At 36.3% G+C, this 17,533-nt stretch overlaps 1 protein-coding gene across 1 annotated transcript in view; it reads left to right on the top strand.

Annotated features, from left to right (window-relative positions):
* GPR149 (G protein-coupled receptor 149) overlaps positions 1-10,711 on the top strand; it is a 58,416-nt gene extending 47,705 nt beyond the window's left edge. The window contains exon 4 of the mRNA XM_006202830.4: positions 8,926-10,711. Coding sequence (XP_006202892.2) covers positions 8,926-9,498 — 573 coding nt within the window. The 3' untranslated portion in view covers positions 9,499-10,711. The remainder of the gene's footprint in view (positions 1-8,925) is intronic.
* The last annotated feature ends 6,822 nt before the right edge of the window (positions 10,712-17,533 follow it).

Genomic DNA, 17,533 nt, shown 5'->3' with positions numbered 1-17,533 from the left:
GTCAGTTACAATGTGTCAATTTCTGGCATACAGCACCATATGCAAGTCATGCATACACATACATATATTCATTTTCATATTCTTTTTCATTAAAGGTTCCCTGTGCTATACAGAAAAAATTTGTTTTTTAATCTATTTTTATATATGACTAACATTTGTAAATCTCAAACTTTCAAGTTTATCCCTTCCCACCTCCTTTCCCCAATAATCAAAAGATTGTTTACTATGTCTGCAAGTCTGTTTCTGTTTTGTAGATGAGTTAATTAGTGTCCTCTTTTTTCTTTTCTTTCCTTTTTTCTTTTTTTTTTAGATTACACATATGAGTGATATCATATGGCGTTTTTCTTTCTCTTTCTGGCTTACTTCACTTAGAATGATGATCTCTAGGTCCATCCGTGTTGCTGCAAATGGCATTATTTTATTCATTTTTATGGCTGAGTGGTATTCCATTGTATAAATATACCACAACTTCTTTATCCAGTCATCTGTCGATGGACATTTAGGTTGTTTCCATGTCTTGGCTATTGTATATAGTGCTGCTGTGAACATTGGAGTGCATGTGTCTTTTGAAATTAGAGTTTCCTCTGGATATATGCCCAGGGATTGCTGGATCATATGGTAAGTCTATTTTTATTTTTTTGAGGAATCTCCATACTGTTTTCCATATGGCTGCACCAAACTACATTCCCACCAGCAGTGTAGGAGGGTTCCCTTTTCTCCACACCATCTCTACATGCTATATGTTTTTCTATCCTTTTACTTTCAGCCTTCCTGTATCATTATATTTGAAGTGAGTTTTTTCTAAGCAATATATTGTTGAATCAGGTTTTTAATCCTCTCTGGTAATCACTTGGGGTTTTTTTGTTTCTTTGTTTGTTTGTTTTTAGTATATGTGGACTATTTGGTATATTTAGACTGTTAGAATAAAATGCAAAGGAATATGCTGCCTAATTAGGAGATGAAGATTGTTAAAGTAGCATTAAATTATCAAAATCCTTCTAAGCTCCTTATCTCAACCACCAGTACTATCACTTGAATATCAAAAACATGGATTCCTCTCTCTTACTCACCTCCCAATAATGGCTAATAGTTATGGAGCACTTGCCTTGTGTGAGGCACTCAGCTAATCATTGTACCCTTATCAACTCACTTATTCTTCACATTTGAAATGAGGCTCAGAGAGGTGAGGATTAAGGAGAAAGTGACTCAACCAAGTTCACAGACAGGTATATATGACTCCACAGCCGTATCTCACCACAACCTGCCACAGTCTCAAGAGTTTTGCCTCTGCAATTTCCCTAAAGTCCATCCCACACTTGTCTTTTCTACTACCAGTATTGAAGTTCAGATCCCCTTTTCTTTTACACACAATGATTTTTAAAACCCCCTAATTGGTCTCTCTACCACACATTCTGCCCTCAGTCTATCTTTCACAGGGACCCCGGTTATCATGGTAGACCTTAAGTGGCATAGCAGAAAGCATATGGAATCTGAGATGAGTTTAGATCATGCAGTTCAAAACTTAACTTCCTACATAACCTGAGCAAGTTCATTAACCTCTTTACACCTCAATTTACTTATCTATAAAATAAAAATAATGTTACCTTCCTTATGGATTATCATATTAAATTAGATTTCCCATGTAAAGTGCCAAGATGCAGGGCCTGCACGTGGCAGAGCCTTCATGTATCTTAACTTCCTTCCTTTCCATAAACAAAAATTGGTGGTTCCCTCTTGCCTATGGGATACAATGAGAACTTGTTATCCTGGTAGACAGGGCTCTTAGCCCTGGGCCCAACCTCTGTTTTCAGTCTCATTTCTCTCTACTATGTCACTTCCCCAAAATTCCAGTTGCCATTGGTCTTACTGTTCCTCTTTTTTCCACTTTTCTGCCAACTAAATTATCTTTTAGAACCCTATTTAGAAGCCATTTTCTTAAAGATCTCAAAACACTCCCTTCACTTCCTAAAGTGAATGAATCCCTCCTCTCCCCTGTTCCCACAAGACATTGCAGGTTCTAGCTGAATTAGGAGAGTGAGATGTTATTCATATTTTATCTCAACACTATACCTTTAAACAGCAAACAGCTAAAAGTTAAGAGGGTTTGAGACAGATAATCCTGGATTTGGATTTGACTATGCCATTTACTAACTTGAATTCTCTGACTCAATTATGTCATCTACAAAATTGGGATGATGAGTGTCTCTATTTTATAGGTTGATGTGAAAATTAAATAAGAAAATGTATAGAAAGTGCTTTAGTAAGAGATCTGATATATGGCCTGTGTTCAGCAGGATCAGTAAATATTTGTCATGATGATATCAATCCTAAATCTGTTACTCAGTTGTGAGATTTTAAAAAGGAAAAGCATAATTTATAGCTCAAAGGGCTGTGAGAATTAAATGGGAAATGTGCTAAAATACCTAACATTCTCCATGCTGCATAGTAGGCCCTTTGTAAAGGCCCTTACTCTCTTTTCTTTGAACAATTCATGTGTCTTATTCTTCATTTTGGTTTACTAAACATTTAAATGAATGTGACAGGATGACACAAGGAATATTTGGAGACTTGAATATATGAAAATATAGTAATCACATAATTTTAAATAAAATTCCAAAAGTAAATCACTAAAAAATCTAGTTCATTGTTTTTCTTACGAAGTTCTCACTCTTCCTGCTATTTTTTTGTGTGTCCCCATCTCTTCTCCTCCAAACTACTTCATCCCTCAATGTCTGTACTTTTAGATACCTAAAAGTCATCTAGATCGCCTAAAGATCATCTATACGATTTTACTTTAGATTAAAATTGTCAAGTCACTTGGATTATTCATGAGTTAGTGGTAGAATTCTAGCTTCCAAGGCAGAAAACCCATGATCCACTCCTGACTAAAGCAGATTTCTTTTGAAGTGACAACGTGGTGCTGTGGAAAGAGCACGGAACTGGAAGTTGACACCCGAGTCCTGGTGTCAGTCCTACTAGTATTACCTGTGTGAGCCCGGGCATGTCATCTCACCTCTCTGGCTGTCAGTTCTCCCTTTATAAAATGAGAAATTGGAACTTCCTGGTCTCTGATGATCGCTATGATCCTACATGCTGTAGTACGTGTCTTTCATAAATTGAGTGATTCAGATAATCAACAGAATACTTCACCTATTAGGAGAGAGATTTTGGAACAACTCTTTTATAATTTCACCCTGAATTCACCTAGAAGCATATGGTGACAAAATAAAAAGTTCATTATGCTCAAGGTCAGTTAGTGTGAATCAATTATCACAGCAGACTATTTGTGCTAATGTGTTTACATGGCATGATCTTGCCTTCTAAAGCATTTCTGAGGTTTAGAGACTGTTTTTCATTTTCAAATAAAAAAAGCTCCCAGCCACCTACACTCAGGAATACAGCAATAATGGATTATCATTGTTCCTGACAGCATATGCTAATTCATAGACTTTTAAATGGAAAGAAAGCAGAAACTATGAAATGAGTACTTTTATGTTCTCTGAATCTATCATTTTTTATCATGCAATAAATTTGCACACACAATTCAGTCCCATATTATTCTGTTTTACTTTTATAAAAGGAATATGTTTTAATATGACCTTCTGATGCACGTGTAACTAATATCACTTATTATATAGGGCTGTTAAAATCTTTTAAAAATAAATTTTAAACAGCAATACAAGTTATCCTCTGATTTTAAAAAATTCACTTTACACCACTTCGCTTTACACCACTTTGCTTTTACCAAAGGCTTACATTAGTAGGTTTTCACTAAGCGAAGGAAATCCAAAGAGGATTTATGCTTTTAAGAAGAAAGGTGAAAAGTGAAAATAACGTTCAGTGTTTGTTTTGCAACAAGCCTTTATAAAAGTGCAGCCTCGGAGCTGGAGAGTAGCACGCTCAGCTCCTTCTCTGGGAACTACACTCAGCATCGGAGCATCAAACCACCACAGCTTTGAACTGCATCTGTGAGCAGCTGTACTGTATCTCAATTTATTTTGTGCATCTATTGGCAAGATACGTCCTAGAGTAATTGCTTCTTCACTTTATGCCATTTCAGCTTAGGAAAGATTTCATAGGAACACTCTACTTTCAGATAGCAGGGGACATTTGCATTTTTAAAAAGTTGATCTTATTTTTTTGTGCTTTAGAAAGTTAAAATATAGAATCTAAAAAGCCCACGAAATCAATGCTGCAGATTCACTTATTCATGCACACATTTATTCACTCAACAAATATTTTTTGAGGCGCTGTCATGTGCCAGCCACTGTTAGAGATAGCAGAGAAAATAAAGGTCAACAAAGAAAAATTCCCTTCCCTTGAGGAGATTACATTCTATGTGGATTTGACGGAAATGCCACATAATTCCAGTCTCCACAAGAAAATGGCCAGTTGTATGTTTATATGTAAACGTATTTTTGTACAATTCTTTGCATAAAACATGGATTAGTTTCCTAGGGAAGCTGTAACAAGTTACGACAAACTTGGATAGCTTAAAACAACAGAAACCTATTGACTCACATTTCTGGAGGCCAGAAATCCAAAATCAAGGTCTCAGCAGTGCCGTGCTCCTCTGAGGCTCTGGGGGAGGAGTCTATCTTGGTTTATGACAGCATAACTCCAAATGCTGTCTCCTTCACCTGTCCATCTTCCCTATGTGAGTCTATGTCGGAATTTCTCTTTTCTTAAAAGGACACCAGTTATTGGGATTAGGGCTCACTGTAGTCCAGTATGACTTCATCCTAGTTTGAGCATGCCTGCAAAGATGTATTTCCAAATAAAGTCATATTCACAGGTCATGGATGGATATGAATTGGGAGGGGGAGGCACTATTCAACCCAGTACAAAAATCAAGATGAATTAAATCGAATATTAAGTCTTTTACATTATCTTTTTTCTTTAAATTAATCTTCTCATAGGATATTATTGCTTCTACTTTTAGTCTCTGTTTTAGAACTTGTAGAATGATTTGCAAATCTGTGGGCTGAACTGTAGTTTGTGACTCAAGTTCTATAGTATTTCTTTTTTTTTTTCCTGAAGTGGAATTCTTTGCTTATTTGAACGTAATATTTACATTGACACCTTGTTGGACTGAAATGTTTATAACAGTTTTTCCAGTAAAATTAGTGAGGAGAATCTGACTCATTATAGATCCTGGCCACTTTGTGCTATAAATTTGTGCCTGGCTAGGACTAGAGGACCCTTTTCCTTTATAATAATAAAAAAAAATTTAAGTGTCATTCTCACTTTTAAAATGTGAATGAAAAATAAGGTATATCCCAATTGAGATTCTCATTCTAATCAACTATTAGGGCAAAATTTTGAGACAGTACCCTTCACCCAGCTTGTCTCCTCTCTTCTAACCTAAAAAACAGCACAAACTGCAATACAGCATTGACTCACAAACCCCAAATGCAACACAAACCCCCAAAGCAGCACAAGCTCCTAACTGAACCCTGAGACTGGTTACCATCATAGGCAACTTACTCATTACCCTCCCCTTGTATCTTAGATTTCTTTCTAGTGATATTTTGCATTCTCTGCTTCTTCTTTTACCTAATCAATTTCCATGAGCAAAATTATCATCAACATCAAATAATTTAAAACATAAAAGTAGGAATCCTTCCTCCCATCTACGTACAGAGAAGACATTGGTATATAACTTTTCAAACCTTTTTCTATGCCTATAATATGTAGGTGCGTTTGTATCTGTACAATTTTTTTTCTTACACATGTATAATTTTCTGGGTTGATTTCTGATGGTTATTTTTCTACAAGAAAACTGGATCATACTATACATATTATTTTGCAATTTGCTTTTATAACTCAAAGTGTATTGAAATTATTTTATCCAGGCAGAACTCATAGCTTTACCTCGTTCTTTCAAGATACTTTAGCAGTAGATAACTGTACCGTAATTCATTCAACTATTTTCTGAATGGTGGACATTTAGGTATTTCTACTTTGGGAGCTTATAACAGTGCTAAAATAAACATTACTATGTGTTGACTATTTGGTGCTCAAATTGACTCACAGGAATAGAACTGCTGGGAAGTATATGTAGTTTTTATTTTATAGTCAAATACAATCAAAATACACTGGAAAGATGGCATCTTTTTTTTTTTCCTTTTTCTTTTTCTTTTTTCTTTGGCGGGGGGCAATCTGAAATGCTAAAAATGATTAAATGTTTTTACTTACACCCTTTTTTGATTCTTGATGAAATTAAATATATTTTCATATGTTTATTCCCAATTTATATTTCTTCCTTTAATTGCTTTGCCCTCTTCCTGTCTCCACTTTTCTACTAGGATGTTTATCTCATTGATTTGGAAGAAACTCTCCATATTTTGACTGTCAAACTTTGTCTTATGTGTGCTACAAATATTGTCTCCTGGGCTGCCATTTGCCTTTTACCATCACTTTTAGCATATATTTCTATATAGACATTTTTTAAATTTTTCTGCAATCAAAATCAGCCCATCTTTTGATTTGTTGTTTCTGATTTTCATTCCAGATTTGAAACGGTCTTCTTCACCCAGGGTTCTAAAAGAATTATTAAGACTCAAGAAATCATTTTTGCATATAACATGAAAAGGGGTCTAATTTAATTTTGTAATGAATAGCGAATAATATGTAAAAGTTCATTTGAATCCTTATTGTGAAATGCCATCTTCATGATATACTATATCAGGTTTCTTGACTTTGCCTGGTTGATCAAATCTTGCCTTTAACACTCTGTATTAATTATGTAGCTTCATATGTTTGCAAAGTCATCTCAGTCTGTTTCCAAATTTTCTTGGTTATCCACAAGCATTTACTCTTGCAAATAAATCTTAGAAGAAACTTTCAAGTTCTAAAATAAAATTCCATTGGTATTCCACTGGAATTTTAATTAAAATTGTATTAAACCAATACAGTAAAAGAAAATTGCCATATTTATCATGTAGAGTTTTCTCATGTGGAAACATTGTTTCTTTTGTCTCCTATTCATCTCGAATTTTTTTTTCAGGATCTTTTTTTCCCTCACTCCACCTAGATTAGGTGCTTTTATTCCATATTCTCATAATGCTCCAGCCTGGGTACTATTGTAGTACGAATCACAGGGAAAGACAATTGCTCATGAGCTTCAGTGTTTCTGCATTCTACAGGCTTTTAAGATAGGAGAGCTTCTTCATTCCATTACTATCAACCTACCTAAGTAAGGAGTCCTAGTACGTAACAGGGGTTCAGTTAGTCTGTTCTCCTAGCTTCTAATCTCTCTCCATTTTAGCCTCACCACTACATCCTAAAAGACGTGAAAAACCTTGTTGATTTCGCTCAAATTCTGTCCCCTCCCTCCGTGAATCTCTATCTCTATTATTGCTCCATTAGTTCAAGCTCCATGTTCCCAAACCTAGAGCAATGTTTCTCTAATTTAAGTAATAGATGAGAGAAAAGAAAAAAAAATCTATAAACTTCACTGTCAAATCAAATTTTTATGATTTTGCTTAAAGACATACAAACAAAATTTGGTGTAAACTCACACTTACAGTTCTTACACAAATCTAAAACCAAAACAACTTATACATTGAATACTTTCATAACCAGTAAAATTTAAATTACTGAATTAGTGTAAAGTGATAGTACTGTTTGCTGAAACTAATCTTTCAATTTTTAATTAGGAGTTTAAAGTATGTTCAGATCTATTTCTATATATTCTGTCTCTATGTTTTTACTGCTGACTCTCCATCATAGAGTCTTTTGAATGTTTCACAAAATAATTTTGATAACTCAGGACTCTGTGCTATTTCAGAGCAGTCACACTTCATACTTGGCTAAACTCTGGCACTATGTAGCCCTAAAATGCCAATTGTAATGAGATGCCATTGATAACTCAATAAAACTTGCTTTTTCATGTGAAGATAAGGTTAGCATGGAGAGCTATTAAAATCTGCATTATATGGATGTATAAAATCAGATACAAAAAAATCACATTTGCTTTTGCTTTTATATTAACTGCTCATCAGGGATGCAAGTTGGTACATACAAAGATATGACTGTGCTGTCGATCCGGTAATAGAAGTTTTTTCAAAATAGACATGCCAATACTGCTAGGCACTGATAACTTAGTTTTATCATCACGTTTTTCTTTTTTTAAACTACTATACTTTATGGGACTTTGTTTATGCAGTGTATTACGCCAAGAGGAAACTTATGAACAATTTTTAAAGTACTGATGTTGGGATGTTTTTCCTTCTTGCAATAAAGTGTAATGTGAGGACATTTAGCTTTCAGGTTAACTAGCTCTCAGAATAAAGAAGGCTGTACGGCAAGGATGTGAGGGAATTCTCTATGAGTGGCTTTACTTTAATGACTGTGATTTCTCTGTGGAAAAGTACAGCTGGTGACATTTGGTTCCTCTTCTGCATGGTCAGACCTACGAGTTGAAATATTCTTTGCCTTAATCTGAACCACAGTCTCACAATTATCATTTTCTCTGATAATTGACTAAACGGGAAAAAAACATGCATTTTGATAACACAGTGTACATTTCTTTCAACCTATGGAAACTTTTAAATGTAACTGAACATGTAACAAAAATATAAAAGCAATTCCAGAGTTTAAATATGCATTCGATTTTATGCCCATGTTCTGCCCATCTACTGCTGGCCACAGTGCATAAATTTTGCCTTCAACTGTGGAAATATATCCCTTATTTTATAAAAAAGGTTTCTGATTGCCCTCACTTAGATGTAGTATTTGACCTAGGAGAAAATAAGCTACAGTACTTTGACAACAGGATCTCAGTCCCATGGCTGTAAGAGGTTTCTACGGAAGTGGGTTTGAAATAGAAAAACTTTCCCATTTTGATGAACAAAATGAATTTCTAAATGGCCCAGCTCAGACACTAGTTTTCAATAATAACCACTATGGTTTTGTCCCCAGCGTTCCGGTGGTGCCCTGGCCATTCCCTTGTGTGCTTTCCAGGGGACTGTGTCTCTCCAATCCCCAACTGGGAAAACTCTCTCTCTTTCTACCTATGAGGTAAGTGCAGAAGGACAAAAAATAACCCCAGCCTCTAAGAAAATAGAAGTCTATCGATCCAAAAGTGTCGGCCACGAGCCAAACCCAGAAGATTCTCCCTCCACGTTTGTGGACACCAGTGTGAAAATACACCTGGAGGTCCTGGAAATCTGTGATAACGAAGAGGCCTTGGACACCGTGTCAATCATTAGCAACATCAGCCAGTCCTCCACACAGGTCAGATCTCCGTCGCTGCGCTACTCACGGAAAGAAAACAGATTCGTTTCATGTGACTTAGGGGAAACAGCCTCATATTCTCTCTTCCTACCCACAAGTAATCCTGGGGGGGATCTCAACATCTCCATTCCAGACACGGTGGAAGCACACAGGCAGAACAGTAAAAGGCAGCACCAAGAGAGGGATGGCTACCAGGAGGAAATCCAGTTGTTAAATAAAGCTTACCGGGAAAGAGAAGAAGAAAGTCAGGGTAACTAACGGTCACTTGGCCTAATAAAGGCAAGAACGGCCCTGCAGTTTCAAACCGCTCAACAACACTCCGTTCTGAGGCTGTTTGATTCCCTCCTTTAGGTGTCGGTTTACATAAGCTTTCTAGACGTACTAGTTCATTGCTTTTAGTGCAAACAGCTGGAACTGGTGCAAACACTAAGTGCTTTTGATGTGTTACTTATAGATCACGCACTGTGGTAACTGAAAGATGTTGTTTCTTATCTGATTTCTAAAAATCTTTTTAAAATCAGATCTTGGTCTAGTTTACGGATGTTTTCGCCTATGTTTGTCAACCTCAGGGTAAACAGAAAGCTGTATAAACTCTATGAACATACTGTTCCCAGGCACGTGTTTCTACTCATAATGTGGGCCTTGACTGCAAGGAGGGAAAAATGACATTTTGGGAATGGAAGACATGTAGCAGAACTCGGGGCTGTATTTGGGGAGGCTTGCCTCAATGCAGCCAGCACAGCCCGCGCAGTACAGGGATTGCTCCAGCTTTACACTGATGTCTAGGAAATGTGTTTCTGTGTAAAATGGCAAATTTAGCTTCCCGATTCAAAACATGCATGCCCCTCGTCTGTAAATAGTTGTTTCCTTCATTTCTATAAAATATAAATTGTTTACTGAATTTTTTCTTTCTCTCTTAAACATGAGTGTTTTCCTTTCCTCTTTCCAATATGTCAAGACTACCCTTAAAAGAAATATGTTTATGTTACAGGTAGAACTGGAAGTAGCCTTTAACTCTAACGTTCTTGGAAAAGCTTCTAAATGTAGACTCATCATCTCTAGAATCATTTTGTTTATTTGAACGGAAACCAGGGGAAAACACTGTGAGATTAAGTTTTGTGAGGTACACCCAAGTAGAGTAACAAACTTCTGAGCAGAGCAGAGGAAAATCCTCCGACTCCACACGAAAGCATCTGTTTCTAAAGCTGCAGATATGGCAAACTTTCTTAGCCACTTTTGAAGCATAGAAAATTTTAGTTCAAATATTATTCCAAATTTAGGTGCTTTTTCATTTCTTTCCCAAGGACATGTATCTCAAGCAAAGAAATAACTCAGTGTATTTTATTAAGTGATTGTGGGGTAGGCACTTCAAGACTAATTTTTAAATGTGTTAATTGCAAAAATGCAGGAATCACCTTGTCAGAGTATTAGTAATGTATATTTCAAAAATTATGAAGCAATTTTTCCTCAAATTGCTTTATTCTAATCATTCTGTTAACATACATTAAATGTATTACTTAAATGTTAATTTTCCAAAGTTATTAAGAGTTGATACTTTACATGGTTTTAAACTTTGTACACTCTAACCTGACTCACATATATTATTTATTATTTTCAGGCTGAGTGAACTATTTTTTAAATGCTTTATTTTGGCTTCTGTTTCATTATATGAGTCAAAATTCTAAATTACTTGACATGGGCTTTCAGATTGTTTCACCTTTAGAAGATAGTTTTGCTTACCAAGAAGTCATTTTCAAAATAATTATCGCAATAGACTTTTCCTATCTCTTATCTAACTTCTCAATATATCATTATCAAAACTTGGGATGCAAATGTAATGTCATTAGTAATACTTGCAAAGAAAGCCTTGAATAATGCATAACATATAAATTCAAATCCAGATGTATTCTCATTATAAATATATTTAATTTAAAAGTACTTTTTATCCCCAAACTTGAGGGTTAATTTGACATAATGACACATGGCCAGATCTGATGTTATAAATCAGCAGCATTAAATGTCTGTTACAAAAGCAAAGGTTGAATTGACTATTCTAATAATGCTTTGTAAAAGACAAGCTTTGATATGTTAAATTTAGATGTATAATTGTGTGAAAGAGAAAAGGTATTTTGCTGTTTAAAGTACAATCCTAGCAGCAAAGAGATGAGAAAGAGAATTATAATAAAACTGAAGGGAATAATGAGGACAAATCCTTTATAACTGCACAGATTTTGAGTGGAGAGGAGAAGATGATGAAAATCAAGATTTAAAGAACACAAGAATTGTATTGGAAGACAGTAATACCCCTTTTCTCTGGTATTTTATATATATATTTACATATATAAAATATATATATGTATTATATAAATATATATATATATATATAAGAATATATATATTTATATAATATATATATCCCTGTGTTCTGTTTTCTTTTCACTGGACTTGGGCCTATGCTGGAGAAACTGAAAACAAAATACAAAAAAAAAAACCTAGGATATTCACATTTAATTGCCCTGGGTTGCTGAATTAACTATATAATGGATACACTTAAAAGTTCTGCTGCATTGATGCAATACCAGGATTATTTCGCCCAAAGCCATAGATTAAGAGGCTAATCAGCATCACATTACTAACCTGTAACGCTTCAAACTCCAAGCCAACAGTAATTGGATCTACAAGAAAAATCTGCAGAGGGCTATGGCTAAGCATGAATGACTTCTCCCAATCCCTGCTAAGAGAGGGGAAGGGTCGGCTACACCAGTATAAAGTCTTCTTACTCACAGTGTGATTATGACTGTAAAAATGTGCTTCTGGTGTAGGAAATACCCTTATAGACATCTCATGTTATATTTAAATATCTTACCCTTGTATTGTTATACTGTTCTTATTATTAATAAATACTCTATTTCACATAGTTTATCTCTTTTCTTTATAAATTGATGTACCAAAGACAAAAACTACTTGTTATCTAATAAAAATATCACCATCTGGTGGTGGCTCCTATAAACTGAAAAGGCATAATCCCTAAAACCCCCCAATAATATAAACACACACTGTATAATCCCAAAGATTTCCAAGAGTTGTGACTGACAGAGGCAACCATTTTGCAGACAGAAAACATCACAATATTACTTAGAATATAATAAAAAAAAAGAGAGACTTGGTTACATGTTATTTGGAAGTTTTTTCTCAATATAGTTCTGTAGTATTGGATTTCATAAATAGATTTTCTCTTAATTTCTTGTACTATTTCGCTACTTTCATTCATTTATTCATCATAATACTTAACAAATGCCTATTTCATGCTAAAAATTGTTCTAGGTACTTAGGATTATAAGCACAAACAAAACCAAAACAAATATATATACTGTGAGCTTGAGCCAGCTGCAAATGTGGAGCACACAGCCCACACTAGACTTCCCTCACTTCTGACATCAATTGCAAGTTCAGGGTGTTCCCCAAACCACTATCAGTTTTAATAATTCACTAGAAGGACTCACAGAACTCACTGATAGCTGTATACTCACACTTGTGGTGTTTTACAAGAAAAGAATATAGATCAAAATCATCCAAGGGAAGAAGCACACACAGCAGAATCCAGAAAAAGCCCAAAAGTGGAGCTTCTGTTTTCCTCTCCCCAAGGAGTCATGGACAGCATTACTTTCCTGGCATCCATGTGTGACTACACACATGGAGTACTGTCAACAAGGAAGCTCATCTGAGTCTCGGTGTCCAGTCATCTAAGGCGCTCCGCCATAGTAGGAGTAGGCGAGGCATGGCGGACTACTCACAGAGTTCCCAGCTCCTCAGGAGGTCAAGCTAATAAGGAATGAGTAAGTCAAAGCCTCCACCCTAAGTCATACTGTTACTATCTGGATGGTCCAAGGCCCCCAGACAAACAAAGTCACTCCAATCAGGCGTGATATTCCAAGGGTTTACAGATCACCTCCTTGGAAGGGCAAAGGCCAGCCCTGTCTTTGGATGGAATTAAGTTCTTCACTATACATTTACACACACAAACACACACATATAATGCTAAGTATTCTGACAGTAAATAGGTACCAAAGGTAATAAAAATGCTAAGAAGAATTAGAATAAAGGGATAAAGATGGAAGGAGTGCTTTTTCAAGTACTTTAGTCAGTAAGGTTGCACTGATAAGGTAACAGTTCATTAAAGACTCAAATAGTGAGGAAACATGCTGTGTAATTATTTAGGGAAATCAGTCCCAGCAAAGGGAAGAGCAGGATTCCAGAAGTGTGAGTGTGCCTTTTGTATTCTGTGAAACCATCAGGGAGATCAATGTGAATGCAGATGAATGAGGGGGAGAAAAGTGGATGGAGTTAAAGACAAGCAGATAAAGGCAGGAAGAGGTGTATCATTTGGGCCTTGTAGACCAGGTATGGGACCTTATCTAAATGAGGAGAAAAGCCATTGGAGGGTTCAAAAAAGAAGTGACATATCTGATTTCAAAATCACTGTCTGCTGTCAGTGGGGAAAGACTGTACAGGCACAAACATGATTAGAGAAAGAACAGTCAGGAGGCTATCTTAATAGTCTGGGTTAGAGACGATGTTGGCTAGGACTAGGGTTAGCAGCAGAGATGGTGACAAAATTGTATTCCAATTCAGTAAATAAAGACGATTTCCTAAGTAACTAAAAAAAGTTCACATTTCTTTTTTGGGGAGGAGGGGATGATTAGGTTTATTTATTTATTTATGTTTAGAGGAGGTACTGGGGATTGAACCCAGGACCTTATGCATGCTAAGCATGCGCTCCACCACTGAGCTACACCTTCACCCCCTACACATTTCTCAAATGTCTATCTATAGAATCTGTAACTTTAGGGGAGAAAATTACCTCTGGCATCTATTTTCTGTTAACACTCTGGAATATCTCAATGTTTCTAAAGTCCTCCATGTATTACTGAAACTATAAGACTGAAAACTATATGTTCCAGTCTCTGCTGCCAGCAAGGTTCAGATTTAGCAACTGCCAATAAGAGACATTTGCACAGGATTTGGAAGGCAGAGTTGAGTAGAAGCAACAGCAGTTAAATGAGTGTTCCTTATCAGCTGAGACTTTCTCCTCTTGTGGTTCCTACCAAGGCAGGGGAAAAAGCCAAAACCCAAGTAACAACTGACACTTTTCTTCATACCAGTATTTTTCAAATCTTTCCTTGAAAAATCTTCCTTGTGCAGGTTTTGACTACAGTGACATTTGTTCTAAAACGTCTGCCTAAAGCAATAGCCTCAAGCAATTCCATACTACTTCATGCTGAAGGAATCAGGAAAAATTAGTAATTTTAAATTTATGACTAAGATTCTGTTTAGGTTCAACAAAAATAAGGTTAAGAGAAACAATACAATTTACAAAAAAATTGAGATACCACTACCTCTCTGTCTGGGATTGTCATGAGGATTGTGTGAAATATAGAATTTAGTTGCTTCCCTGTTGCTGCCACAATGAATTACTGCAAAAACAGTCTTAACTAACATAAAATTACTACCTTACAATTCTTTAGTGTACAATTTTTGAAAAGGATCCTTCGTGGGCTAAAATCAAGGATCAAGGGGTTGGCAGGGTGTGTTCCTTTCTGAGGCTCTAGAGGAGAATCCATTTTTTTGCCAGTTCAAGAGACTACCTGAATTCCTTGGTTTATGGCCCCCTTCCTCCATCTTCAAAGTCAGCAAAAGTTGGTTGAGTCCTTATAACACACCTTTATAAACTTTTCTGTCTCCCTTTTGCACTTTGAAGGACCCTTACATGGAACCCATCCAGATAATCCAGGATAATGTCCTCATTTTAAGGTCAGTTGATTAGCAAACTTAATTTCTCTTGGTCATGTAATGTAACATATTCACAGGTTCCAGGGATTAAGACATGAACATCTTTGGGGGTCATTATTCTGCTGACTACAAATGTGAATCACCTAACCCACTACCTAGCAAATACTAAGTGACGAATAAATGCTAGTTCTCTTCTCCGCCTTACTCTCTATACTAGTCTGCTTAGACTGCCATAAAAAAATACTGCAGGCTTAAGCCTCAGTGGCATAAAGAACAGAAATTTATTCTCAAGTTTCTGGGGGCAGGGAAGTCCAAGTTCACAGTGCTGACTGATTTGGCTCCTAGTAAGAGCTCTCTTCCTGGCTTGTAGACAATCTCTGTCCTCTGATGGCTTTCTTCTGAGGAAAGAGAGAGTGAGGTCTCTGGTGTCTTTTCTTTTAAGGACACTACTCCTATTGGATTAGGGCCCCACCTTTATGACCTCATTTAATTACTTCCTTACGGAACCATCTCCAAATACAGCCACATTGGGGCTTAGGGCTTCAACATATGATTTTTGAGGGGACACGTTCAGTCTATTACATCTTTTCACCCAACAGTCCACACTATTCCCTTCTCATTTCCCCCTACCAACTCCAGTATGACTACTCAGTCTTACTTACTGAATAATTCACATACTTGTCATATCAGGTGTGCCTAATGGGTACATTTGTTGGAACTATTCATCTTAATATTTATCTTAATATTTGCCAAGAATTCCCAAATGTATTTCAGTCTGCTCTCTGCAACTTTGACTCATATAACCAACTGCTTTCTAGACATCTCAATTTGTATGTTTCATACATGTCTCAAACTCTTCAAGTATTAATTAAATACATTAACTTAACCCTCCCCCCAAATCCCCCCCTCCCTGCCAATCCTTCTCATCCTATGTTCCTCATCTCAGGATATGGTACCTTCCCATTTGGTCATCTTTCAGATCTTAAACTCGGAAATCATTTGACCCTTCCCTCTAATTCTTCACATCCAGTGAACCATCAAATCTTGACAATTTTTATCTCCTGGTATCTTTTAACTCCAGCCCTTCCCGTATCCTATCTTACTCTGTCATCCCATTTTGTCTCCCCTACATCACAGCCTGTTAACCAGTCTCTTAACATCTACTTTTGCCTCCTCCATTCCTTTCTACTCAAAGCAACCAAAGTAATCACTCCCCTACTTAAAATGCATTATTGTTCTGTGGCATTTAAGGTCTTTCATGATCAGACTTCTTTCTATCTCTTTGACCTTCACCATCAGTCATTTCAATTCCAGTGTAGAATTCTCTCACTCTGCAATGTTTTATCATCCTTCTTCATACACATTGTTACCTCCACCTGTAATAATTGTCTTCCCTCCCCCTTAGTTTGGCTAGAGTCTACTTATCTCAAAAGTCACTGCTTTCCCTCTCATTCTTTAGAGATCTAACCTGACTCCAAAATTAAATTCTTTTTGCTATAACATATTATGGCTATTAGGTGAAGGGACTTTCCTCTACCCTCCTATGTTTAGTTTTCCGGGACTTGCAAATTAAACTGACAAAAGACAGATTTATCACCACTAAAACATTTAATCACATGCCTATGGAAGTTTACAGAAAAATGTGACTGAAAGCACAGGTTAGAACTTGGGGCTTATGTATCATCTTACAGGGAGAAGGAGAAAGGTATTTATGGGAAAACAAATGACTTTTAGGAAAGATAAATGGGCTCTTATGAGAATAAATGGAAGATATGATAATTTTGTTACAATGTCTTTTTACATGTGGTGCTGGTTTGCACTCTCGAGTGGTAAGAGTCAATCTTGCCTAGTTCCTCTCCCAAGGAAGAGATTTATGACAATAGGGTTCTGAATTGTTTTGGGAGACTCTGCTATTAGGCAGATTAGAGATTTCAGGAACTCAAATGCCTCTGCTCAAAATAATTTTTATGCCATAGAGATATATTCTGGACCCCCTTTATAGGCACTCTCCTTTCTTAACTCATAACACATAGTTCTTTAGTCTTTAGCTTCTCAAGACTATAAGCAAATGAAAGCTGATGCCATACTTGTCTTGTTCAGTGAGTATCCCTATCACCTTTAAATCAGTTACATGTGTAAGTGAACTGGATATTCCCTTGTAAACTTCCAAACCTGTGTGGCCCAGTCAATTGATTATTCGAGAACAGCATTTGCCAGACATTCAAAGTGTTCTGGTCAATCAGTAATGGATGGCTTCATAGGAATCTTCAACTGCTGTTTCATTTAAATTGCCAAAGTGCTATGCACTGAATTTGGGTAGATAGGCTCAGCTTAGCTTTTGGATAAAGGTAGTAAATAATAATAATCCTTTAAAAGAGGCAGGGACATTTCTATACTTAAATTACGTGTTTGAAACAGGTGCTTGGCTGTTTTCATGTCATAGCTATTTAAAGAAAAATAGTGCACTCATTTCACTTCTTTAGGGAGTTTAGGAGACAAAGTA

This window comes from Vicugna pacos, chromosome 1 (assembly GCF_048564905.1).
Source record: "Vicugna pacos chromosome 1, VicPac4, whole genome shotgun sequence".
Classification (NCBI taxonomy): Eukaryota; Metazoa; Chordata; class Mammalia; order Artiodactyla; family Camelidae; genus Vicugna; species Vicugna pacos.
The sequence above is the reverse complement of the archived record's forward strand: the minus strand, read 5'-3'. Positions and strand labels throughout refer to the sequence as shown.